Source organism: Paramisgurnus dabryanus, chromosome 21 (genome assembly GCF_030506205.2).
Source record: "Paramisgurnus dabryanus chromosome 21, PD_genome_1.1, whole genome shotgun sequence".
Lineage (NCBI taxonomy): Eukaryota > Metazoa > Chordata > Actinopteri > Cypriniformes > Cobitidae > Paramisgurnus > Paramisgurnus dabryanus.
The window spans coordinates 13,351,787-13,371,415 of record NC_133357.1 but is presented as its reverse complement, the minus strand read 5'-3'; the positions used below and the strand labels follow the sequence as shown (position 1 = coordinate 13,371,415).

General features: G+C 41.1%; 2 protein-coding genes across 4 annotated transcripts in view; one reads left to right on the top strand and one right to left on the bottom strand.

The window, feature by feature from the left end:
* The window catches only part of LOC135775495 (transmembrane protein 269-like), a 103,509-nt gene that overhangs the window by 65,096 nt on the left and 18,784 nt on the right, over nt 1-19,629 (bottom strand). The gene's annotated exons all lie outside the window — the stretch shown is intronic.
* LOC135775482 (tyrosine-protein kinase STYK1-like) lies at nt 14,174-19,011 on the top strand. Of its 3 annotated transcripts, none has more exons than XM_065285725.1 (10): nt 14,174-14,303; nt 15,077-15,148; nt 15,268-15,414; nt 15,525-15,713; nt 15,986-16,167; nt 16,253-16,336; nt 16,415-16,632; nt 16,736-16,776; nt 16,864-16,960; nt 17,484-19,011. In XM_065285725.1, the coding sequence occupies exons 2-10, from the start codon at nt 15,103-15,105 to the stop codon at nt 17,653-17,655; spliced, it is 1,176 nt and encodes a 391-aa protein (XP_065141797.1). In that variant the 5' UTR covers nt 14,174-14,303; nt 15,077-15,102; the 3' UTR covers nt 17,656-19,011. The 3 variants fall into 3 exon arrangements, with proteins under 3 accessions (XP_065141797.1, XP_065141798.1, XP_065141796.1); XM_065285726.1 differs by having other exon boundaries at nt 15,077-15,152; XM_065285724.1 differs by having other exon boundaries at nt 15,077-15,191.

The window sequence follows — 19,629 nt, the reverse complement described above, 5'->3', positions numbered from 1 at the left end:
AGTTTAATAGTTATGTGTGAATAACAAATGTCCACAGCAGCTGGTTGTGACAGACTGCTCATAAGCTGTGAACATTTCAAAAGGAAACCACATTAAAGCGTTCTCCTGTTTCACAAAGCTGATATAAACCCTGTCAGCTCAATAATCGTCGATTACCAACCTGCAGAGAATGACAGAGTCTGACCTCACACAATGAACTGTAGCTCAAGCAGTAACGTTGGTAGTGCTTATGAAAAGCAGACTGGTTTATATTAACTATAAACCAGAGAAAACTGAATTAAACTCATGGCTTGCCTGCTACACAGTTATCATGTCCTATATGTCCTTCTGCATTGCTAGTGCAAAATAGTGTGATATTTAAAGAGAGGAGATTGTCATGACTCTATTGTCAGGTATGATAGTCTGTAAAGGCACATATCTAAGACCTTTGGACCAATGAAGGTGGAAACTGCTATGTAACTGCTAATATTGAGAATAAAATCTCAATCTAGCAATGAAAATGAAGCTGCAATCCAAATAAAACTGAAAATTCAGTGACACGTAAATAACGAAACACTTGGTGCTTTTTAATCCCACACAGCATCAAGTCTGTGACTCAGGCTTTTCTTCACTCTTCCACACAATGTGTGGAAATTGCACAGTTGCAGTTAATCAAGGCCACTTTCAGACAATGCAGTCAAGTGCGATTTCGCAGATGTAGGACCACAACCATTCATCTGGTCAGGATGGATGACATCAGCGTTGCTTGGTTCTAATGCACAACTACGTTTATGATATTTATAGCAGTGCTAAAACGCAGATGACTTTACTGGACAACAATCTGAGGTTTTGAGGTTATTTAAAGTGGCAGTGCACGCACTGTGTGTTTTGAATGAGATTAAGGTGAGTGAATGATACACTGTAAAACCTAAAAGTTAACTCAACTCAAACCATTTAAGTAAACCGGCTGCATTAGACCATTTAAGTTTTAAAACACATACATTTGAGTACTAAGAACTTGAGTCATGTGCAATTATGCACTTATATTTAAGTAGTGTGAACTTAAATATAAGTGCATAACTGCATAGGACTCAATTTGTTTAAGTTCACAGTACTCAAATGTATGTGTTTTAAAACTTAAATGGTCTAATGCAACCGGTTTACTTAAATGGTTTGAGTTGAGTTAACTTTTAGGTTTTACAGTGTATCATTCACTCACCTTAATCTCATTCAAAACACACAGAGCATAGAGAAAGAAGTTTTAGGAAACCCAAGAGCTGTCTAGCCTCAAAAACATGAAGGCACCATCATTGGCCCTGTCCCGAATAGCACCCTAAACACTCCGGTCTTCCTACAAGTCAGCACTTTTGTGACGTAACGCCACTTTGAATGTCGGTAAGCCATCTGCTGTGAAGCCTGCAAGTGCGGACTCAGGAAAAGTGTGCATCAACCCTTATTTTACATCCTCGCTTCTTAAAGTCTCACTTACAGTGCGGTCTAATAATCTGGCACCACAAAGCTGTAATTTCATGTTCAGTGCTTAAGTACACAAAATTCATCTGTTTACTATAAACAGTGGCTGTAAAGTTTAACTGCATTAAGCTTAATTGCATTTGTGGGAAATGACAGAAACAACTAATTATTTCACACAACCTCCAGACAGAGGAACTGCTGTGAAGACCAAATACATCACAGTATCCCCTTCAGATCCATACATGTGGCCTGTGCATTAAACCACCCGTCTCCTGCTAAAGCTCAGTTTCCTTCCATCTATTGTTTCCTTATCCGTCTTAAGCACCACTTGACTGTGAATTAAAGGGCCGTATGATTTCTGCAATGCAGAAAACATGGACGAAATCACAGAATCAAGACATGAAAATGGAATTTACCCTATAGTGCTGAATTTGGCCAATTTTGTATAAACCGTTTTTTTAAAAGCCATCAGAACTTATTTGCGAATATCAGTTTGTTGCCTTGGTATTGACGGGCAAATAAACATAATAGAAATGTGGGAAAATTTCAATGTTTGCAGGATGCAATGCAGTCAACCTGATTATGCAGTTAACAATATTATGCACCATCAACATTCATTTTGAATAGAGAAACCATGTTGAAGAGACTGTCTGAGACCACAAAGTCTTCAAACAAATTTGAGACATTCTCCCAAAAATTCAATGTTTTGGATTTTACTGTTGCTGTGATATGAAAAAATTGTTACTGGGTCAACTGACAGTGAGAGGACATTTAGCCAATTTAAGACCCTCCTCACATAAAAGGAGTTGCAGAGGCTGGCTCTAATGGATTTCAATGGCCATCAAGCAGTTTTTATTTGTACTGTTAAATTTGACAGCATACAAAAAGATTCAATGTTGGATTTTACTATAAAATTATGTAAGCATTACCCAAATATAACTTTTGAAATACAAACCATAAATAAACAATACGTTTAATAATTAGTTAGATTTAATTTATACAGAAAAATAAAAAAATGGAATCTAAAAAAAAAACTGCAAATGAAAAAAATCTGAAAAATTTAACAGAAAAAACTGAATGAGAAAAAAAATCAAACTGAATCTGGGAAAAATAAAAATATTTTCATAGGGCCCTAGACTTAAAACTATGCACTACCATTCAAGGCGCTTTCCAATGCATAGTACCCCACGATTTGGTTTGGGTCGGGTCAGCTTACTTTTGGGGGCTTTTTCACTGGGTGCAGTACTTAATACCCAATACTTTTTTTAGTACCACCCCGGGTGGGGTTTCAAGTGACCCGACTGATACCAAAACGACAACGTCACGCGAAAACGCTTAGGTTACTCACGTAACCCCGGTTCCCTGAAATAACGGGAACGAAGCATTGCGTCAGTTAGCTGACGCTATGGGGGGAAACTCCTGTTTACTCCGTGACTGAAGCCTATTGGTTAACGTCTGTACAAAGTACAGACCAATGACGTTTGAACCCGCGCGCGGGAGGAACGCGTCCTTATATAAGCGCGGTTCAATCGTCAGGAGCTCATTATATTCGACTGAAGCGCGCAGCCGAATAACACTCGCTGCGTAGACGTTTGTAGCACGGCAAGAGACGCAATGCTTCGTTCCCGTTATTTCAGGGAACCGGGGTTACGTGAGTAACCTAAGCGTTCCCTTTCAATACGGTTCACTTCGCATTGCGTCAGTTAGCTGACGCTATGGGGGAACGTAATCCCATCACGCCGTGCATACACAACGTACTGAAGTGCCTTACCGGAGAGACACTGCGTGTGGCCCTATACCCGGCATATTCACAGCTTAAAAAGCAAATGTGTAAGCACCATATAATTGTTGACGCGCACACGGTGGGGTTTTAAACGCACCGGGGGCACATAACATAGCACAAGACGGCGAGGTACCGAGCGCGCCGCGGCTGTGCGAGATAAGTAAATTCAGAGTCACGTTGGTGAGCTCGCTGAGCGCACCGTGGTGTACACATAAAACGCATGAGCGTGCATGATTGAGCCGAGAGAACCTGCGCTCGTAGGGCAGGGACGTCTAAGCTGTACAATCTGACAACGTAGACGGCGAAGACCAGCCGGCCGCGTAGCAGATATCAAATATAGATATAGATACCCCTGTAGACCAAGTTCATGAAGAAGCCAAACTCGCAGAGAGTGGGCTCTATATAGGACATAGCTCATAGAGGGGCGTGAGCCAGTGCGATGGTTTCAACGATCCATCTAAATAACCACTGTTAGCAACAGACATACGTAGTGAGTGATCTGCGAAGCTCACGAACGGCCGATCTGACTATAATATGCGGCAGAACGGTTCGTAGCGTGGGATTATACAGATACCACAATAGTGTGAACCCAGGTGCACCCTCGAGCGCATCGGGATGCATATAGGTAGTATTATAGTGCACAGATCGGTGAGCTTTCCAAGCGCGCCGTAAATGTGTATTGACTATAAATTGCACGGGCACAGGTGAACACTTGAATACATCGTGAATGCATATAGATGAATCAGAGTGTTATAATGCACAGGCCGGCAAGATTCTCGAGCGCGCCGTCATGTGTTCTGATAATAAATTGTGCGCACACGGGTGAACTCTTCAGTGCACCGTGAATGCGTATAGATAAATCAGTGCACAGAACGCGCCGTGAATGTGTACAAATATGATTGATGAACGTAACGGTGGGCACCCAACGCACCGTGAACGTACACAGATGAACAACAATGTATGTGTCACAAATCATAACACAGCTGTGTATACAGGTGAGCTTTCCCAAGCGCATCTTATTGTATACCAAAATGTTATAGCGTGTACATGTGAGCTTCTCTAAGCGCACGGTGGACGCATATAATTAAAAACCATATCGTGCATACAGGTGAGCTAATGGGCGCACCTTTAATGCAACAAACCTCAGAAGTGCGAAGCAGGGATGTCGAAGCTGTAAACTGACAACGTGGACGGCGGGGACCAGCCGGCCGTGTCACAATTGTCAAATGAGAAACCTCTAAGACCATGCCCATGCTCTAAGACAAGTGAGCATAATTGTCACGGGAGGTGATAACGTCAACGATCCATAAATAGCCTGTATTGACAGGTGCTCTAGTGAGTGTCTGTGACGCAGATGAACAGCTGATCGTCTGATGTACGTCAGACGTATGTGTCATCCAGGACCTTGGACAGTTCCAGAGCGCTGTGCCTCGGGCACCGTCCGCATCTGAGAAATGACAGGCTTATGAATAAAGTGAATGGCCAGCCGTAAAAGCATGGTTCGCTGTTACCGCCGCCGTCCGCATCTGAGAGATGACAGGCTTGTGAATTAAATGAATGGTCGGTCTTAAAAGCGTGGTTCGCTGTTATCACGGCCACATAGATATAGGTAGGGGAGAGAGCCGCCGTGCCTCTGTAGTGAGGAGAAAAGTGTTCCACCCACGATTCGCGGGGGGTATTGACTTTCAAATGTCACTAGACAGAATGGATCAGACTTTGCATAAGGACGCCTCGTGAAAGGGGTCCTAGCAGCTTGTGTCAATGTGTCATAAGGCACGTAATGTAGGTCGTGTCCCACGGATGCCATCTCCCCACGCCCATCGTAATGGGTTAATATTGGTAGTTTTAGCATGAGATGCGTATCACTCTGATTGAACATAGCTTATAAAGCGATGCAATGAGTTTATAAAGGAGATGACTCGTCAGCTTGTTCAGGGGGCGAGATCTCAGTCTGGTTCGGTAAATAATGAAACCACCGTAGATTGCCCGACCGCATTATCACAATAACACGGTCGAGAGTGCTGCAGTGCTAAATCATCCTCTCAATGTACCGTATTCACAGTACAAGGTGATTTATATGAGACAAACGGCGTTCCACGCGCCGAAGGCTGATTGCCGTCGTAAAGCGTGTTCAACCCACAGCAAATGCTGGGCTAGCTCGTAATGACAGCACTCCATGCAGCAGTGTGTAACTTAAGCAAGCTTCCCGGCCGTCAGCTCGGGGCGGGACCTTTGCTTAGTCAAACTGAAGTGGACTTATGAACAATGCCACGATATTCAGCTTTCTGAGGCTCGTTAGAGGGGTACGTGCGCCCGTCTTAAACGAGATGCCGCGCGCGTCTGACTGTGCGCGCGCTTTAAGCTTTGAAACTTATTGTGGCGGGTAGCAAGCTCACTTGAGGTTGATATTACCCTTAATATCTCCGAGTATTGGAGCGGAGGTGTGAGCGTCTTCGGATCCGCTAATATAAATCAGCTATATGGCCGAAAAACGTCATAAACCGCTTGGCTGTAAAGGGTTTGAGTGGCCGTCCGGAGAGGGCGCGATTCAAACGCTTGGAGCCATGCAAAAGTCTGAGGCTGTCCTTCCTCTAGGAAGAGAGAATAACAGCCGTAAGACCGTGCTCGTTTGCGCCATCAGCATCGTAGCGGAGAAACTGAGGTGGGCTGCGAGCGAATTTGGCAGAAAGGTGTTAGAGACACCGTACAGTCGTGGGGTGTCAATACACAGTATATGGCCAAACCGGGGTTTTTTCGGCTAGCGTCGATAGAATTATGGACAGCGGGCCGTGTGTGCGTATTACTGATTGCTTGTCAGTAAGGCGATAAAGTGTTTAGAGACACCGTACAACCGTGGGTGTCAATACACAGTATAGTAAGCACGGAAATTACTCTTTTTAGAGGAATTAAATACCGTTCGCCACTATAGTGAGGTCGCATAGCCGACAGTATTACACAGTATGTTTGGATAAACAGCACACAGAAAACATTTCAGGGCAGTCCAGCCGAGGCGCGACATAACCCCTTTTTCCCAGACAGTTTCGTTCTCTGTTGATGCAGCTATGCTGCGGAGACCAGAGCTCAGCCGTTCAGGTGCACAAGCCTCAGTAGTGACGGTGACCGAACGGCTCACGGAGCAGGGTAGTATGTCTAGGTAGTTTAATGTCAGACTGAACCCATCGCAGAGAGGAAGTCTGCCGCGAGGCCCGCGGTTTTGCCGTTTATTAAAAGGGCAGAAAAACCGGGTATATATATATAAGAATGTACCAATATTCAGCGCACTGATATAGGACGGGACTGAATAAAGGGAGGTATTCGGGCCTCAGTATATTATAAACAAATTCGTTCTGCCTCTGATTCCGTCTTAACCAGAGAGAAATTACCAGGCAGACGAAAAATGAGCTATCTGAAGTGAGATCGGCTCAGGCCAGTAAAGCTCTATAATAAGTGTTTTAGCGCTCCAATAGAGGCGTGTCCGCCTTATCGAGCAGACGAATGAGATCGTGCCGCTCCAGGAGGGGAGGGGCATGAAGCTCTCTTAAAATGAGTGTTCTTGGTGCTCCAATAGCGGCGAATCGGCCTATCGAGCAGACGAATGAGATCGTGCCACTCCAGGAGGGGAGGGGCATGAAGCTCTGTAATCGTTGAACACTGGACAGCTGCATTTAGAGGCAGCGAGCCGTAATACCGCGTGCTAGCTAAGCCGTTAAGAGACCTCACCACTGTGGGGAAAGGAGCGAGGGACTCCGCGAGCGTGGAGCACGAGTGGCTGTGCTATGACAGAGACAGGGGCAGACCGCCCGTGTTTGCTTGTCGTATGCATCTATCCAGGTCTACGGTTCCCCGCTTGTTCATCTCAACAAGAGAGGAACGGCAGAGGGGAGCAGCAACAGACAGAACAGCCATGCGTCGTGACGGTATCACCCGATGCACTCGGGGGATTAATATATGTGCCAGAGATCTCGCCACTGAATTTGAGAGGAGCGAAGGGACTCTGTAAGCATGAACGGTTGCGGTGTGACAGAACACAGGGGGGGTTAGTCCGTGTGTGCTTGTCTATGCATCCATCTAGTCTCATGGCTCGCCGTGTGTTCATCCCGGCGAGAGAGGAACAGCAGGGGGAGCACGAAACATGGATAAGACAACCAAAGCATAAGCGCGGTCCCGGCGTGGGAGGTGCCAGACCGGTAACGCGCTCGGAGGAAATTCATAGCAGAGAGGCTCACCGAGCCGCTGTGCTGGACGCTATTACAACAGCGCCTGCTCTTTTAGCTTATAGCTTTATATTAAAAATATTGATCTTACCGGGCGGCCGCAGGGGAGACCTCTCAGGTGTGTGTCCGCTGCACAGGGCTCGAACCACGGCAAGCGAAGGCTATCTTCGGTTCTCGGCCGGAAAGCGGCAGGGGAAGACGCTAGACCTGGACTCTGCTATCTTCGGTTCTCAGCCGGAAAACGGCAGGGGAAGACGCTAGGCCTGGACTCCGCTGCAGGGCTTTTGTCAACGGCGAGGTAAGGCTTCTTCTTTTTCTTCGGAGCAGCGAGAGGTTCGCGCTGAAGGAGAAAATAATGAGCTCCTGACGATTGAACCGCGCTTATATAAGGACGCGTTCCTCCCGCGCGCGGGTTCAAACGTCATTGGTCTGTACTTTGTACAGACGTTAACCAATAGGCTTCAGTCACGGAGTAAACAGGAGTTTCCCCCCATAGCGTCAGCTAACTGACGCAATGCGAAGTGAACCGTATTGAAAGGGAACACTGTAGATCACTGAGGGCCTGTTTACACGAGAACGCTCGAGGGTAAAAACGTAAAAATATTTTATCGGATGTGCCTTTCGTTTACACGGCGACGGCGTTTTGGGGGCTTAAAAACGCAAAAAAGTGAAACCACCCTTCAGAGTGGAAATCTTAAAAACGATCTACCGTCGCGTTCTCGTCTAAAGAGTAAAAACGCAAAAGTCTGCTCATGGTGGCTCTCGTCGCGCACGCGTTTACGTCACAGGCATGCGCCAGTTCAGGAAAATAACAACAAACATGCAGTGTTTCCCATACATTGATTTATTTGTGGTGGCCCACCACAGAATCAACACTGGCCCCCACAAATAGAATTTTCATGATTCCCATTTACATTTTTATTTCACTATTTAAAACAGCTTAATTCGGCTTAAAATATAATTTGACATATAATACAGATCAAAAACAGATACAGATCAAAGAGTAGAAGTGAAACATATTTCAGGTGCCAACACGAGATCAAATGAAACACGACATGATGACGTCACATATATGCTAATTAGTGGGTGGCGTCATCACCACCACAGTTTCTCAAAATCCTGTGGGAAACACTGAACATGTCAGATTATTTCCATACGTCGGACCTTCAAGTTGCCATAGCAGCTCTGATAAATATACAAGTCTTTCCAGCAGTTGTACGAATTATTCACAGCAAGTATTACTGATCAGAGAAGGCACATTAATTCCCTCAGTGAAACTGTTGATGCGCCAATTTGTCGGAGGCAAACCAGACGGCTTTGAATGAGACCTGGGAGAACCAGGAAGAAGGTTGTACGCAGGCTCACGGACTTGGTGTTGTTGTGTGTCAGTGCTTCACATTGCCACCTAGCCGCCTGGAGTGCATACTACATCGAATATCACACACTTTTGCGTCACCATATGCACGCAGATTTCCCCCTCAAAATGCTCGTTTAAACGCGGAATAAAAAGTGATAACGCAACACCACTTTTGCGGTTTCTTTTCAGATCGTTTCCATGTAAACGTAGCCTGATTGGTCTGAGAGAATCGTCACTACCAGCGTAATCGCTGTAATGTTAAAGATTAGCTTTATCTTCATGCTAGCTTGTGCTGTCTCGAGTAAACCTGTTGTCATCTTTAAGACTGTAAGTTCCCAAACTCCCTTTTAACGATGAAAAACATCCAAAGGTTGAGAATCAGGAACACCATAACAGTTTTTTCCAGACTTGTAGTTTGTAGCGGCACATTTGCGACAAGCACGTCCGCATATATGCTTAAATGCAACTTACATGAAGCTCAGAGGAGCGCGTCGACTGATGCCACGGGTGTTTGTACAAAAACTGTCATGTGAGACAGAGGTAGTAATAAACGAGATGTGCAAACATCTATTTGTGCTGGTCAATTTTTATTTTGTGGGATGTATAGAATTCCAATAACTCACTTTTATGATGTCACAGCTGTGAGTAGTGCCAATATAACGACACACCTATAATCCCTCCCACTCCGAAGTGTTAATAAACTCGATGGAAAGCTAAGCAAGCCAAAGTGAGGTGAGCCGACCCGACCTGACCCGACCTAAACCATGGGGTACTATGCAATGAAAAAGCACTAAAAGATGGGTTGAATTTCTGTCTGACCACTAAAATAGGCCGACAACCATGAACAAACCCTGTGGATAAAAGGTTTTTAAGCTTCATAACAGTGGTGTGAAGAATTGTGACAGTGTTATTGGTGGCTCAAATTTAAGGCCAAGCAGTCTCCTGGTAACACATGATCCCTTTGAGCTGACCTCTTCTATAAAGCACAGGGACTCATCAATGATTGAGATGGTATGAATTAAACATAAACTAAAGGACACCCAGACACATACACACACACACGAAGCACAATAAGACTAAAAACAACTTTGCTCTGTTTGAGCCAAGGTTGCCATGTCAGCCTAATCAGGATGCATTGGCACGAGTCTGGGATGGGTGCACCTGTTTCTCAGACCAAGGACAGGGGATGCAATGAAGTTTTTTTTTTCAACATTTTCATAGAAAATCAATTTTCATAGAAAACAACATTATAGATCTCCACTCTTCTCTTGCTGAGTCAGGAGGCAGACAGAACACATCAGAGCAACTTATTCAATTACTTTTGGACTCTACTTTTGCAGCCTTTGGCAGATTTAAAAACTAACACTACCTCACAATAATCATCTGGTAAAATCTGATACCAACTCCTTTACTGGTGCCAATTTAAAGCAATTATGACAATGCAAATTCCTACTACTTTATTGTCATACTAGACAGAGTACTAATACACCTCTACTACATTTACAAGCACACAGTAAAAAGATATAGAGTGCCCGTAGCAACTATCCCCTTTAAGTAAAAACATCTTGAAAACAGCATTGTAATGGCATAAAGGAGCCAAATGGTGATCGTCCAGGCAGGCTAACAAGTTAAATGAGGTGGACAGTGGAAAGAAGGGGGGCTGGAAATTCAGACGACATCTGTGCTGAAGGCAAAGAGGATTACAGACTAAATATTTAAAGAGTTTACAAAATTTCCTACACCTATAGCATAGTGTATCTTGATCTACTCCAGGGTTAGCTAGTGACACCAAAAGAGTCACAAAACAAGCCAGAGGTTACACGGCCAAAACCAAGATAGTGCTCATTCACCCACTCATTAACAATTTATTCATAAGTATAGACACACCCGCACCTGATCCATACACCTGTCCTGAAAGCTCAAGTCTCACCCCTTCTGCAAAGCTTCTACCCGTCTACACCAAGGCAGGATTAATGGTTACATTCCCGCAGAGATGTGTAACTTATCTATAGCAGCAAATATATTGGAGTTTCATCGCAAGGTAAATGTATCTATATCAACATCATTAATGAAATCACTGTGGTACTCCACAAACAGAAGGCATTCATCACTAGTCGTGACTCGTGAGTGGTACCAAAACCTCCTTGTGATGGATAGTCCCAATTTGCCCTTCTTTGTGGTAACTATGATAAATCTCTTCAGTTAAAATCCACTTTTTCCCAAGAGGGGTCTCATTTAATCACAGGCAGACCCCAACAACGAAGTTTAAAGGAAAAAGTAAAAGACTATGAGGTTGAAACTGGCATACTGCTTTTAGGGTATGCTTGGCACATTCAAACATCCCATATGAAAACATTATAGTATACTTTACTATAGTAAACTGCAGTAAAATGCCTAGGTACTGTAGCTTTATCCTTAACATAGTATATGAACGTATACAACAGTATACATTACACAGTCAGTGTAGTAGTGATTACTATAATTTACGGCAGTTTAGTTACTATAGTAATACTACTATTTTATCACTTTACTATAGTTACATATAATGCATATATTAAAGCATATATTAACAAAGTATAGTCATTACTATAATAAACTACAAAATACTACAGTATACTATAGTAGTAAACACTTAAACAGAATGGGCCTGTCTAAGAACCTTACTATAGGTTTGAAACACGGACACTGGGTTAATAAACTAACCTGGCTTTACAGTCTTCAGACGGAGTGGCTCGCGAAAGTGGCGGATGACGGCGAGGGTGTCTCGGTTTGTCAGTCCGCTGACAGGCGTGCCGTTCACCTCCAGCAGTACGTCTCCCGGACAGGGCAACCGGCCGACATGGCACACGATCGCGTCCGACAACACCTGTCCCAGGTACGGGAACTCTCCGTGCTCGGCTCCGCCGCATATCTCCAGCACGGCGCTGAGCTCCCCGGCGTTACCCCACGACACGGCACACTCCTGCACTTTACCGGACCAATGTTTCTTCTTTTTCAGGGTCTTGGACATGTTTAATCCTTGAGTCTTTTAAAAACAAACAGGTTATTTCCTTATATTTCCAATTCAGAGCGCTGTAACGCACAGCGGTGCGATTTCCATCTCTTGGTCGAAAATGTATTCAAAACTTCAGAGCCAACATCGCTCGCGTTCTCAAATATCCCAGTGTAAATTCATGAATTCAGTGTCGTCCATGTAAAAGCTCAAGCGAACGTATTAAGACTCTTCATTGCCTAAACCGAGAAGTAGCGACAAATATCGCCCTCAAACGAAAGCGTCAAACGAAACAAACGCTTTCTAGGAAAGAAAGACGTGGAAAAACAATACGTGACCGTCCGAGGCAGGACAGCCTATTTTATCCCGCCAAACACAAATAATACAGCCTTAAATCGCTGCGTAATACCGGTTGATAAATGAAACGGCTGAAAAAACATGTACATCCGTACTGTATGTAATCCTAGGGCGACTCTGTTGTTAACTTGCGTATGCGCACCTGTTTTATGACATCAGCTACCGGCGCGTTCACGGGAAACGAGGAACAATAACCTGGATCGGGAATACCCGACAAAGGTTATGGTCCACTATCCAGTGAGCTTTGATTTCTCTGCGAAATGTCCTTTTGTTGTGTGCGTAGAGCTGTCAGTGCTCGATGTCCCGTCTGTGAGGATTTAAAGCACAGCTTTTCAACTTTGCAGTCATTTTAACCTCGCTAACGAACGAGAGCATTAACTATCAGTGGCGCACGTTTACGCCAATGTACAGAGTGAACGAATGCACAACAGCCAATCAGAGCGATGGGGCGGGGTTTCACAGACTTTTTTTACAATGTCATCCATACATTTCCCTTGAACATATTTCTAACACTCAAATTAATAAAATGACTAGCTCGTATTTATTTATTTAGACAAATTAATAAAAAAGATTGAATGAATTGATTAAATAATACAATTCCTGCTGCCCTATAATATTTTTTTGCAAAACATTCCCTGGCCCTTGTGAACAAATATAAAAAATACTACTATGCTTTAGTAGTTCCTAATAGTAAACTGTTGTAAATTTGAGTATACTGCAGTTGTATATTATAGTAATTACTTAGTTACACTTTGATAATGTATTTTTATGTAGTATTAACTATAATAAATTGATAAACTAGTAAAAACTGTAGTAAATCTTAATATTAACCATTTTAAGGTAAAAAAACCTAATATCTTTGAAAGTTGTTACAGTTTACTTTAGTAAAGACTAAAATATACTACAGTTTTTTTCATGTGGGTCATCATGGTAGTGGTGTTAATGGAAACAAACATGTTTATTAACTCGTTGAAAACAGAGGTGTGTAATTTTGTGGTCATGTGTCAAACAGCTGTGTAATGTAGGCCTATCTTTTTCAGTAACATCACCTGACCTGTTACATATATGTTTGCGCATCATGAATATTTGTTTATGTGTAACGTTTTACAATGTCAGATTATGCAATATCAACATACAGCTAAAAAGCATACATGATAAAATACAATAATATTTAACTTTTTTATGATTTTACTCTTTAATATTAAACTTTAAGGTGCTGTTTCCCAGGGATTAGTTTAAACAGGACTAGGCCTTTTAATTAAGAAATAGAAATAGTTTTAATAAACATGCCTTGCTAAAAACAATACTTGCATTACAAAGCATACTGATGTATTTTCATATGTCAGTGGAAGTTGTTTTCAGTTTGGACAGCTCTTACAATTTTTTTTTTTTTTTAGTCTAGGACTAATCCCTGTCCGAGAAACCGACCCTAAATTGTTTTAACCTTAAAGGGATAGTTCATCCAAAAATAAAAATTGTGTCATCATTTCCTCATCCTCATGTTGTTCTAAACCTGGATGAGTTTCTTTTTTCTGATGAATGCAAAAGAAGATATTTTGAGAAATGATGGTAAACTGATTGTAACCATACTTCCATAATATGTGTTTTTTTTCTACTATGGAAGTCAATGATTACGGCAGCTGTGTGTTTCCCATCATTTTTTTTAAACGTCATCTTTTGTGTTCATCAAAATAAAATTAAACTCATACAGGTTTAAAACAACATGAGGGCGAGAAAATGATTGCATAATTTTCATTTTTGGGTGAACTATCCCTTTAATACCGAGCCGATAGGCTTTATGTAGTATGATAGTACCACCTGCTGTCAGCCTATAGAATTGCACGCTGTACAAATCGTGCAAACATAATACATTCCTGAAATGGTTAATCCCAAATTTCCCACAAAGCGCGCGCACGAACACACTTAAAACAGCACTTCACGGGAACAGTTAAGAGAGTTGTGTGCTGGGTTTAAGTTAATCGTTAACTAAGGTCCGCAGTCACCTGAAGGTCATTGATCTGAAAGTCAGAAACAAACAGTTCAAGATAGAAGTGGAACATGGGGTATGCGACTTTACCTGTTGTCTCTACCAAAATCAGCCAAAGAGGTCTTTAATAAAATATATTTTGGCATCTTTATTCTAGCAAGGTAAGAAATGTAAGGATGCTCTGTACTTAGTACCTTCTCACTGAACATAAGAGGCCTGTTTTCTTGTTATTGTAAAATAACTTTATTTTAAAATAAAAATGCACATCTATTGAATAGATTAGATAAATGCATGATCCAAAGTTTCAAAATAACTTAAGGTAAGTTAGTAAGTAAAGGGGACATAAGAAAAACTGCATGATTACAGTAAATATATGTAGTTACATACAGTAATATGCATATTATAGTCATATATTCTTTGAAAAAAATATTTTGTTATATAGTATGTTAGTTACAACAAAGTTTGAATCTAGATATTATGGGCTATACCATACCACATTTTCTCTCTGCTGTAAAATGCAAAAACACAAATAATGTATTTGTACTAGGGATGCATAACAATTAATCGCGTTTAATCTATAGCAGAATAAATGTTTTTGTTTACATCATCATATATATGTGTGAACTGTGTATAATAATTATGTGTATATAAATATGCACACATGTATGTATAATTTTAAGAAAAAATTTAAATATTAAGTATTTATATATAATATAAATTATACATAAATATACTGTACAAATGTATACACATGTAAACATTTCTTTAATACATACATGCATGTGTGTGCATTTATTCATACAGAGTTATTATACACAGTTCACACACACACACACATATCTATGATGTAAACACAAACTTTTATTATGCTATAGATTAATTGCGATTAATCGTTAAGCATCCTTAATTTGGACTTTCTATTGTCTTTTGATAGTGGGAAATGGTAAAGTGACACCCCCTATGGATGCACAGGTCCAATGCAACAGCTCCTCTGACCCAGAAGGTTGTACGTAAGAGTCTGCTTTTTCAGTGCTTATACTTTGCATCAGGTATAGGGCCGTCTAAATACCTCTAATAAAGCAAAGTATTTGACTTTTCACCATTTGTTTTTGCACGAATGGACAGATGAAGAAGGATCAGGTCCATTTGCAGTCATCATTATTCCAAGCTTGCTGGCTCTGAGCACACTGATAGTTGTGTCTCAAATAATATGGAGCTATCTTACCAAAAGATCACCATCACAGACCACCTGTGATCCTACAAATATAAATGGTAATTGTATTAAACAGCAAACAATCAGCATTTAAAATGTTCTGTTGTTTGCAGTCTCTAAACAAACACTATATACAGTCCTTTGATTTGGTTGCTGTATCTTTCACAAGGGGAGCCTGTAACTTTAAATACAGTATGTCGCGGACCTGCTCAGGATACACTGGGTCCATGGGAAATACCTACTCAGTGCGTCCTGGAGGGGGTTGAGGTCTTTCAAATGGGACGATATGGACCAACCTGCAAAGGTCTGCTAAAAGAAGACAACACATCCATTGCTGTAGTGATTAAAACTCTTAAAGGTACAGAAAATATTTAAATGTAATCCTTGTAGTACAAGGTCAACGTAAATGTATTAAGCCTAATACATATATCTAGTAAGTGTTTTAGACAAATTACCTTTCACCTAATGTCTGGTCTCCGAAGTGCATAAACAAATTAATCAAAACTAATAAACTAACTTTATTTTTCCATAAGTCATTTTTCCAAAAAGCATTTTCACTGAAAGCATAACAATTTATGATTGTGGTCATATTCAAAGAGTGCAAACGCTGCAAATGCATTCACATTTCAGACAGGTCAAATCAACACGAGGCTAAAGAGTTTGTGGATATGGTCCTATTTCATGCAGCAATAAGCAAACACGACAACATAGTAAAAATGTTATACTGCCAGACACAACGGATGCCCATGTACCTGATTTTGGAGGCGAGCATTCCAGGAAACCTTTTGCATTTCCTCTGGAGTCTGCGAGAGGTAGAAATATTTACAGGTTGACAGTTTACGTGTCGAAAATCGCATAATTGATTTTGTAAATCTAAATTTGATTCTTATTAAACAGGGCAAATCTGGGACAGGCGATAACTTGCAAGCTTTTTCCGAGAGATCTGTTTATATTGTAGCTAAACAGGTGGCAGCAGGTCTGGTAAGTCTTATAACGTGTACAAATAATTGATTATGATTTTACCATAGCCTACATACAGATTGTTGTGTTTTCTCTTAGGACTACCTACACAGCTATCACAGAGTTATTCATGGGGATGTTGCAGCCAGGAACATGCTGATTGGCTCAGGGCTCTCAATAAAAGTCTCTGGTTTGAATTTGGCTTTTAAGAGCCGGCAGGCAAAAATGATTGACGAGGAACTGCAAGCTAAGGTGCCATTAAAATGGCAAGCACCAGAGCGGATGAAGAGCCTTCCTATGACAGACAGAAGTGATGTGTAAATATGCCATCATGTTACATACTAGTGTACATCCTTTACGATACTTTAAAAGACATGCATAGGCAAAAAAAAAACTATTGGTGTTGTCCTATTCTTACAGATGGTCCTTTGGAATTCTTCTTTATGAGTTGATAACCCTTGGTAATTTTATTTTAGATTGTTAAAACATCAAAGACTTTTCAAAGCAGTCACATATTTACACACGACTTCCTCCCTTTGCTCCGAAAGGCTCTCCTCCCTATCCTGATCTGGAACCGTCAGAAGTTCTCCCCCACACTTTTGCCCACTACAGAATCAAAAGACCAGAGAACTGTGGGGCTCAATTGTAAGTACTTTGTGTCTTTTTTGTGGTGTAATGCTAAGTGGTTTCATTCTAGTAGCTGGTCCGTAAAGGAAAACACCACCGTTCTTCAACATTTTACTATGTTCTTACCTCAACTTAGATTAATTAATACATACCTATCTTTTTTCAATGCGTGCACTTTTAATCTTTGTACAGCGCTTCTTGAATGTGTTAGCATTTAGCCTAGCCCCATTCTTTCCTATGGCTCCAAACAAAAGTTTTTATTTTGTGCCACCATACTTACTTGTGTAACTACTCATGTAACAGTCTTTAAATAGGGAAAACATGGAAGTGTTTGGTGTCTTCCAAATTCATCCCTGTTTGGAGCCATTGGAATGAATGGGGCTAGGCTAAATGCTAACACATTCACAAGGCACTGTATAAAGATTAAAAGTGCACGCATTGGAAAAAGATATGTATTCATTTGTCTAAGTTGAGGTAAGAACATAGTAAAATATTGAAAAAGTAACAAGAATAACCTGATGTCATCTGGCATTTCTTGCAGATATGACCTCATTAAGTATTGCTGCATGTGGAACTTCAAGGACCGGCCTGTGTACTCTGCCATTATGAGACTTCTAGATTGCTACGTCCACCTTACAGACACAAGAGCTCTTTGCTCTGGACAGCCGATAGATATCTGTGAATACAGAAGAAAAGCAGGGCTGGTCACATGAACACGACTTTCAGAAACCAGCTGTGGTTTATATAGTGCAACTCATTCAGATCCATAGGACTGACATATCACATTCAGCTACTTTATCATTAGGCCATGCAATCATGGTAAGTGATACAGCGGCCTCTAGTGCTGAACTTAATTAACAACATTAGTTGTACGTAGGATCTTGGTTTAGCAGTTTAGAGATGAATTTCTGTACAAGGTACCGTAAACTAACCGAAGACAACTTACTGTTACTAGGGACGCAACAAAAGATGTTTATTATCCTAAAACCACCCAATAGCAGCTAGGAATATCTGAACTCTTAAAATTAAAGGGATAGTTCACTTTAAAATGAAAATTCTGTCATCATTTACTAATCCTCATGTTATTCTAAACGTGTATGAATTTCTTTAGATATTTTGAGAAATGATGGTAAACACACAGCAGCATGACCAATGACTTCCATAGTAGGGAAAAAATATTTTGGAAGTCTTGTGATAAATGACTAAGAAAATATTTTGATAAATGATGGTAAGCACACAGTTGACGGTACCCATTAAATTTCATCATATTTTTTTATTCCTACTATTGAAGTCTATGGTCACTTACTGCTATGTGTTTACCATCATTTCTAAACAATTTTTTGTGTTCATCAGAAAAAAGAAATTCATACCAGTTTAGAACAACATGAGGATGAGTAAATGATGACTGACTTTTTATTTTAAAGTGAACTATCCCTTTAAACTTTCGAAAAGTATCTTTGGCTTTATGGTTCTATAAAAACCTTTATTAACAGTCATTTTCTGATGTGTATTTTTAACATATGGAATCCTTGAAGAGAACCCTTAAATAACCTTTAACTTTAAGATTTTCACGTGCAATCTAAATATTAGACAGTATCTAAATGCAGATGTAAATAGTGATGTATAAGATCCAAAGCGTGAACACTAATACGTGTGACATGAACAAGAAACATCAAAGTACCGCGAGAATAGGCTTGTTTGAGATGAGCAAATTCTGCGCAGAATCGATCACCGGTGATCAGCGCAAGATGCATTCCGGTTAGAAAAGTGTCCGACTTACGTCCGACTTGCTCTGATGTCACGCTGACGTGTACAAAATAAATCTCGCGAAGGAGAGGCGGGCTCGTCGGATTCTACAGCCGAGCGCAGTTGCTCTCCACCGACTGCGTTGACGAAAAGCACGATGGGAAAAGACTTGCTGACGACACAGCTTAATGCTCATTTGCCCGGGAATGTCAGCTGATGACTTTTTAATTCTAAAAACTACACTTCCTGTAGTAGTTTTTATATTTATTCAACTTGTTCTTGACTTATGACATTTATATTATTAATAAATTCCTTTAAACTTTTGTATTGGTGTTGTATTATTTGTACTGTGTGCTGTTTATATTTCACACAGAAACGAATTTGGATTACGTCTAGACTTAGATTACATCCCAACCTTTACTAAGAAGCCTTTTCCAAAAATGAACAGTTCAGCTTTGTTGATTCTCCTTATAAACATCTTAATATAAATGCATTTGTTGGTATTTCAGTTGCATCTATTTAATCCGCGATAAAATACGCGAACGCGATCTCTTCCATTGCTGACGTTTGCAGTCAACAACACAGCGAGATTCATGAATCGTCCGGCTTGCCTACACTTTTTTCACTCCTCCCCTCACTGCAGCCGGCTACTCTCGCCTATATTTCAGGCAAGGCAAGCTGCATCTCAAACAAGCCTATTGATTCAAGAGCCTGGCCTTGAAATCCCGCTCGCGATATTTTGACGTCATACGCCGTTCGGGCTGCGCATCGTTTACGAGTATACATTTGACTATACTGTATGAGCTTTCTTACTGAACAGAGAGGGAACAGAATCCGACAAAGACAAAGCTAAAAGCTAAGAACATGTTATTTTTATCTACAATTTCATTGGACTTTCTTTAAATGAAAAAAAAAAATGTGTAGCCTAATAATTACTAGAT

Excerpts from the sequence above, each read along its gene's own strand:
- LOC135775482 (XM_065285724.1), top strand. The coding sequence starts at position 15,107 with ATGCACAGGTCCAATGCAACAGCTCCTCTGACCCAGAAGGTTGTACGT. Across the intron at positions 15,192-15,267 it reads GTGCTTATACTTTGCATCAG|ATGAAGAAGGATCAGGTCCA; the intron begins GTATAGGGCCGT and ends ACGAATGGACAG. Across the intron at positions 16,777-16,863 it reads TTATGAGTTGATAACCCTTG|GCTCTCCTCCCTATCCTGAT; the intron begins GTAATTTTATTT and ends TTGCTCCGAAAG.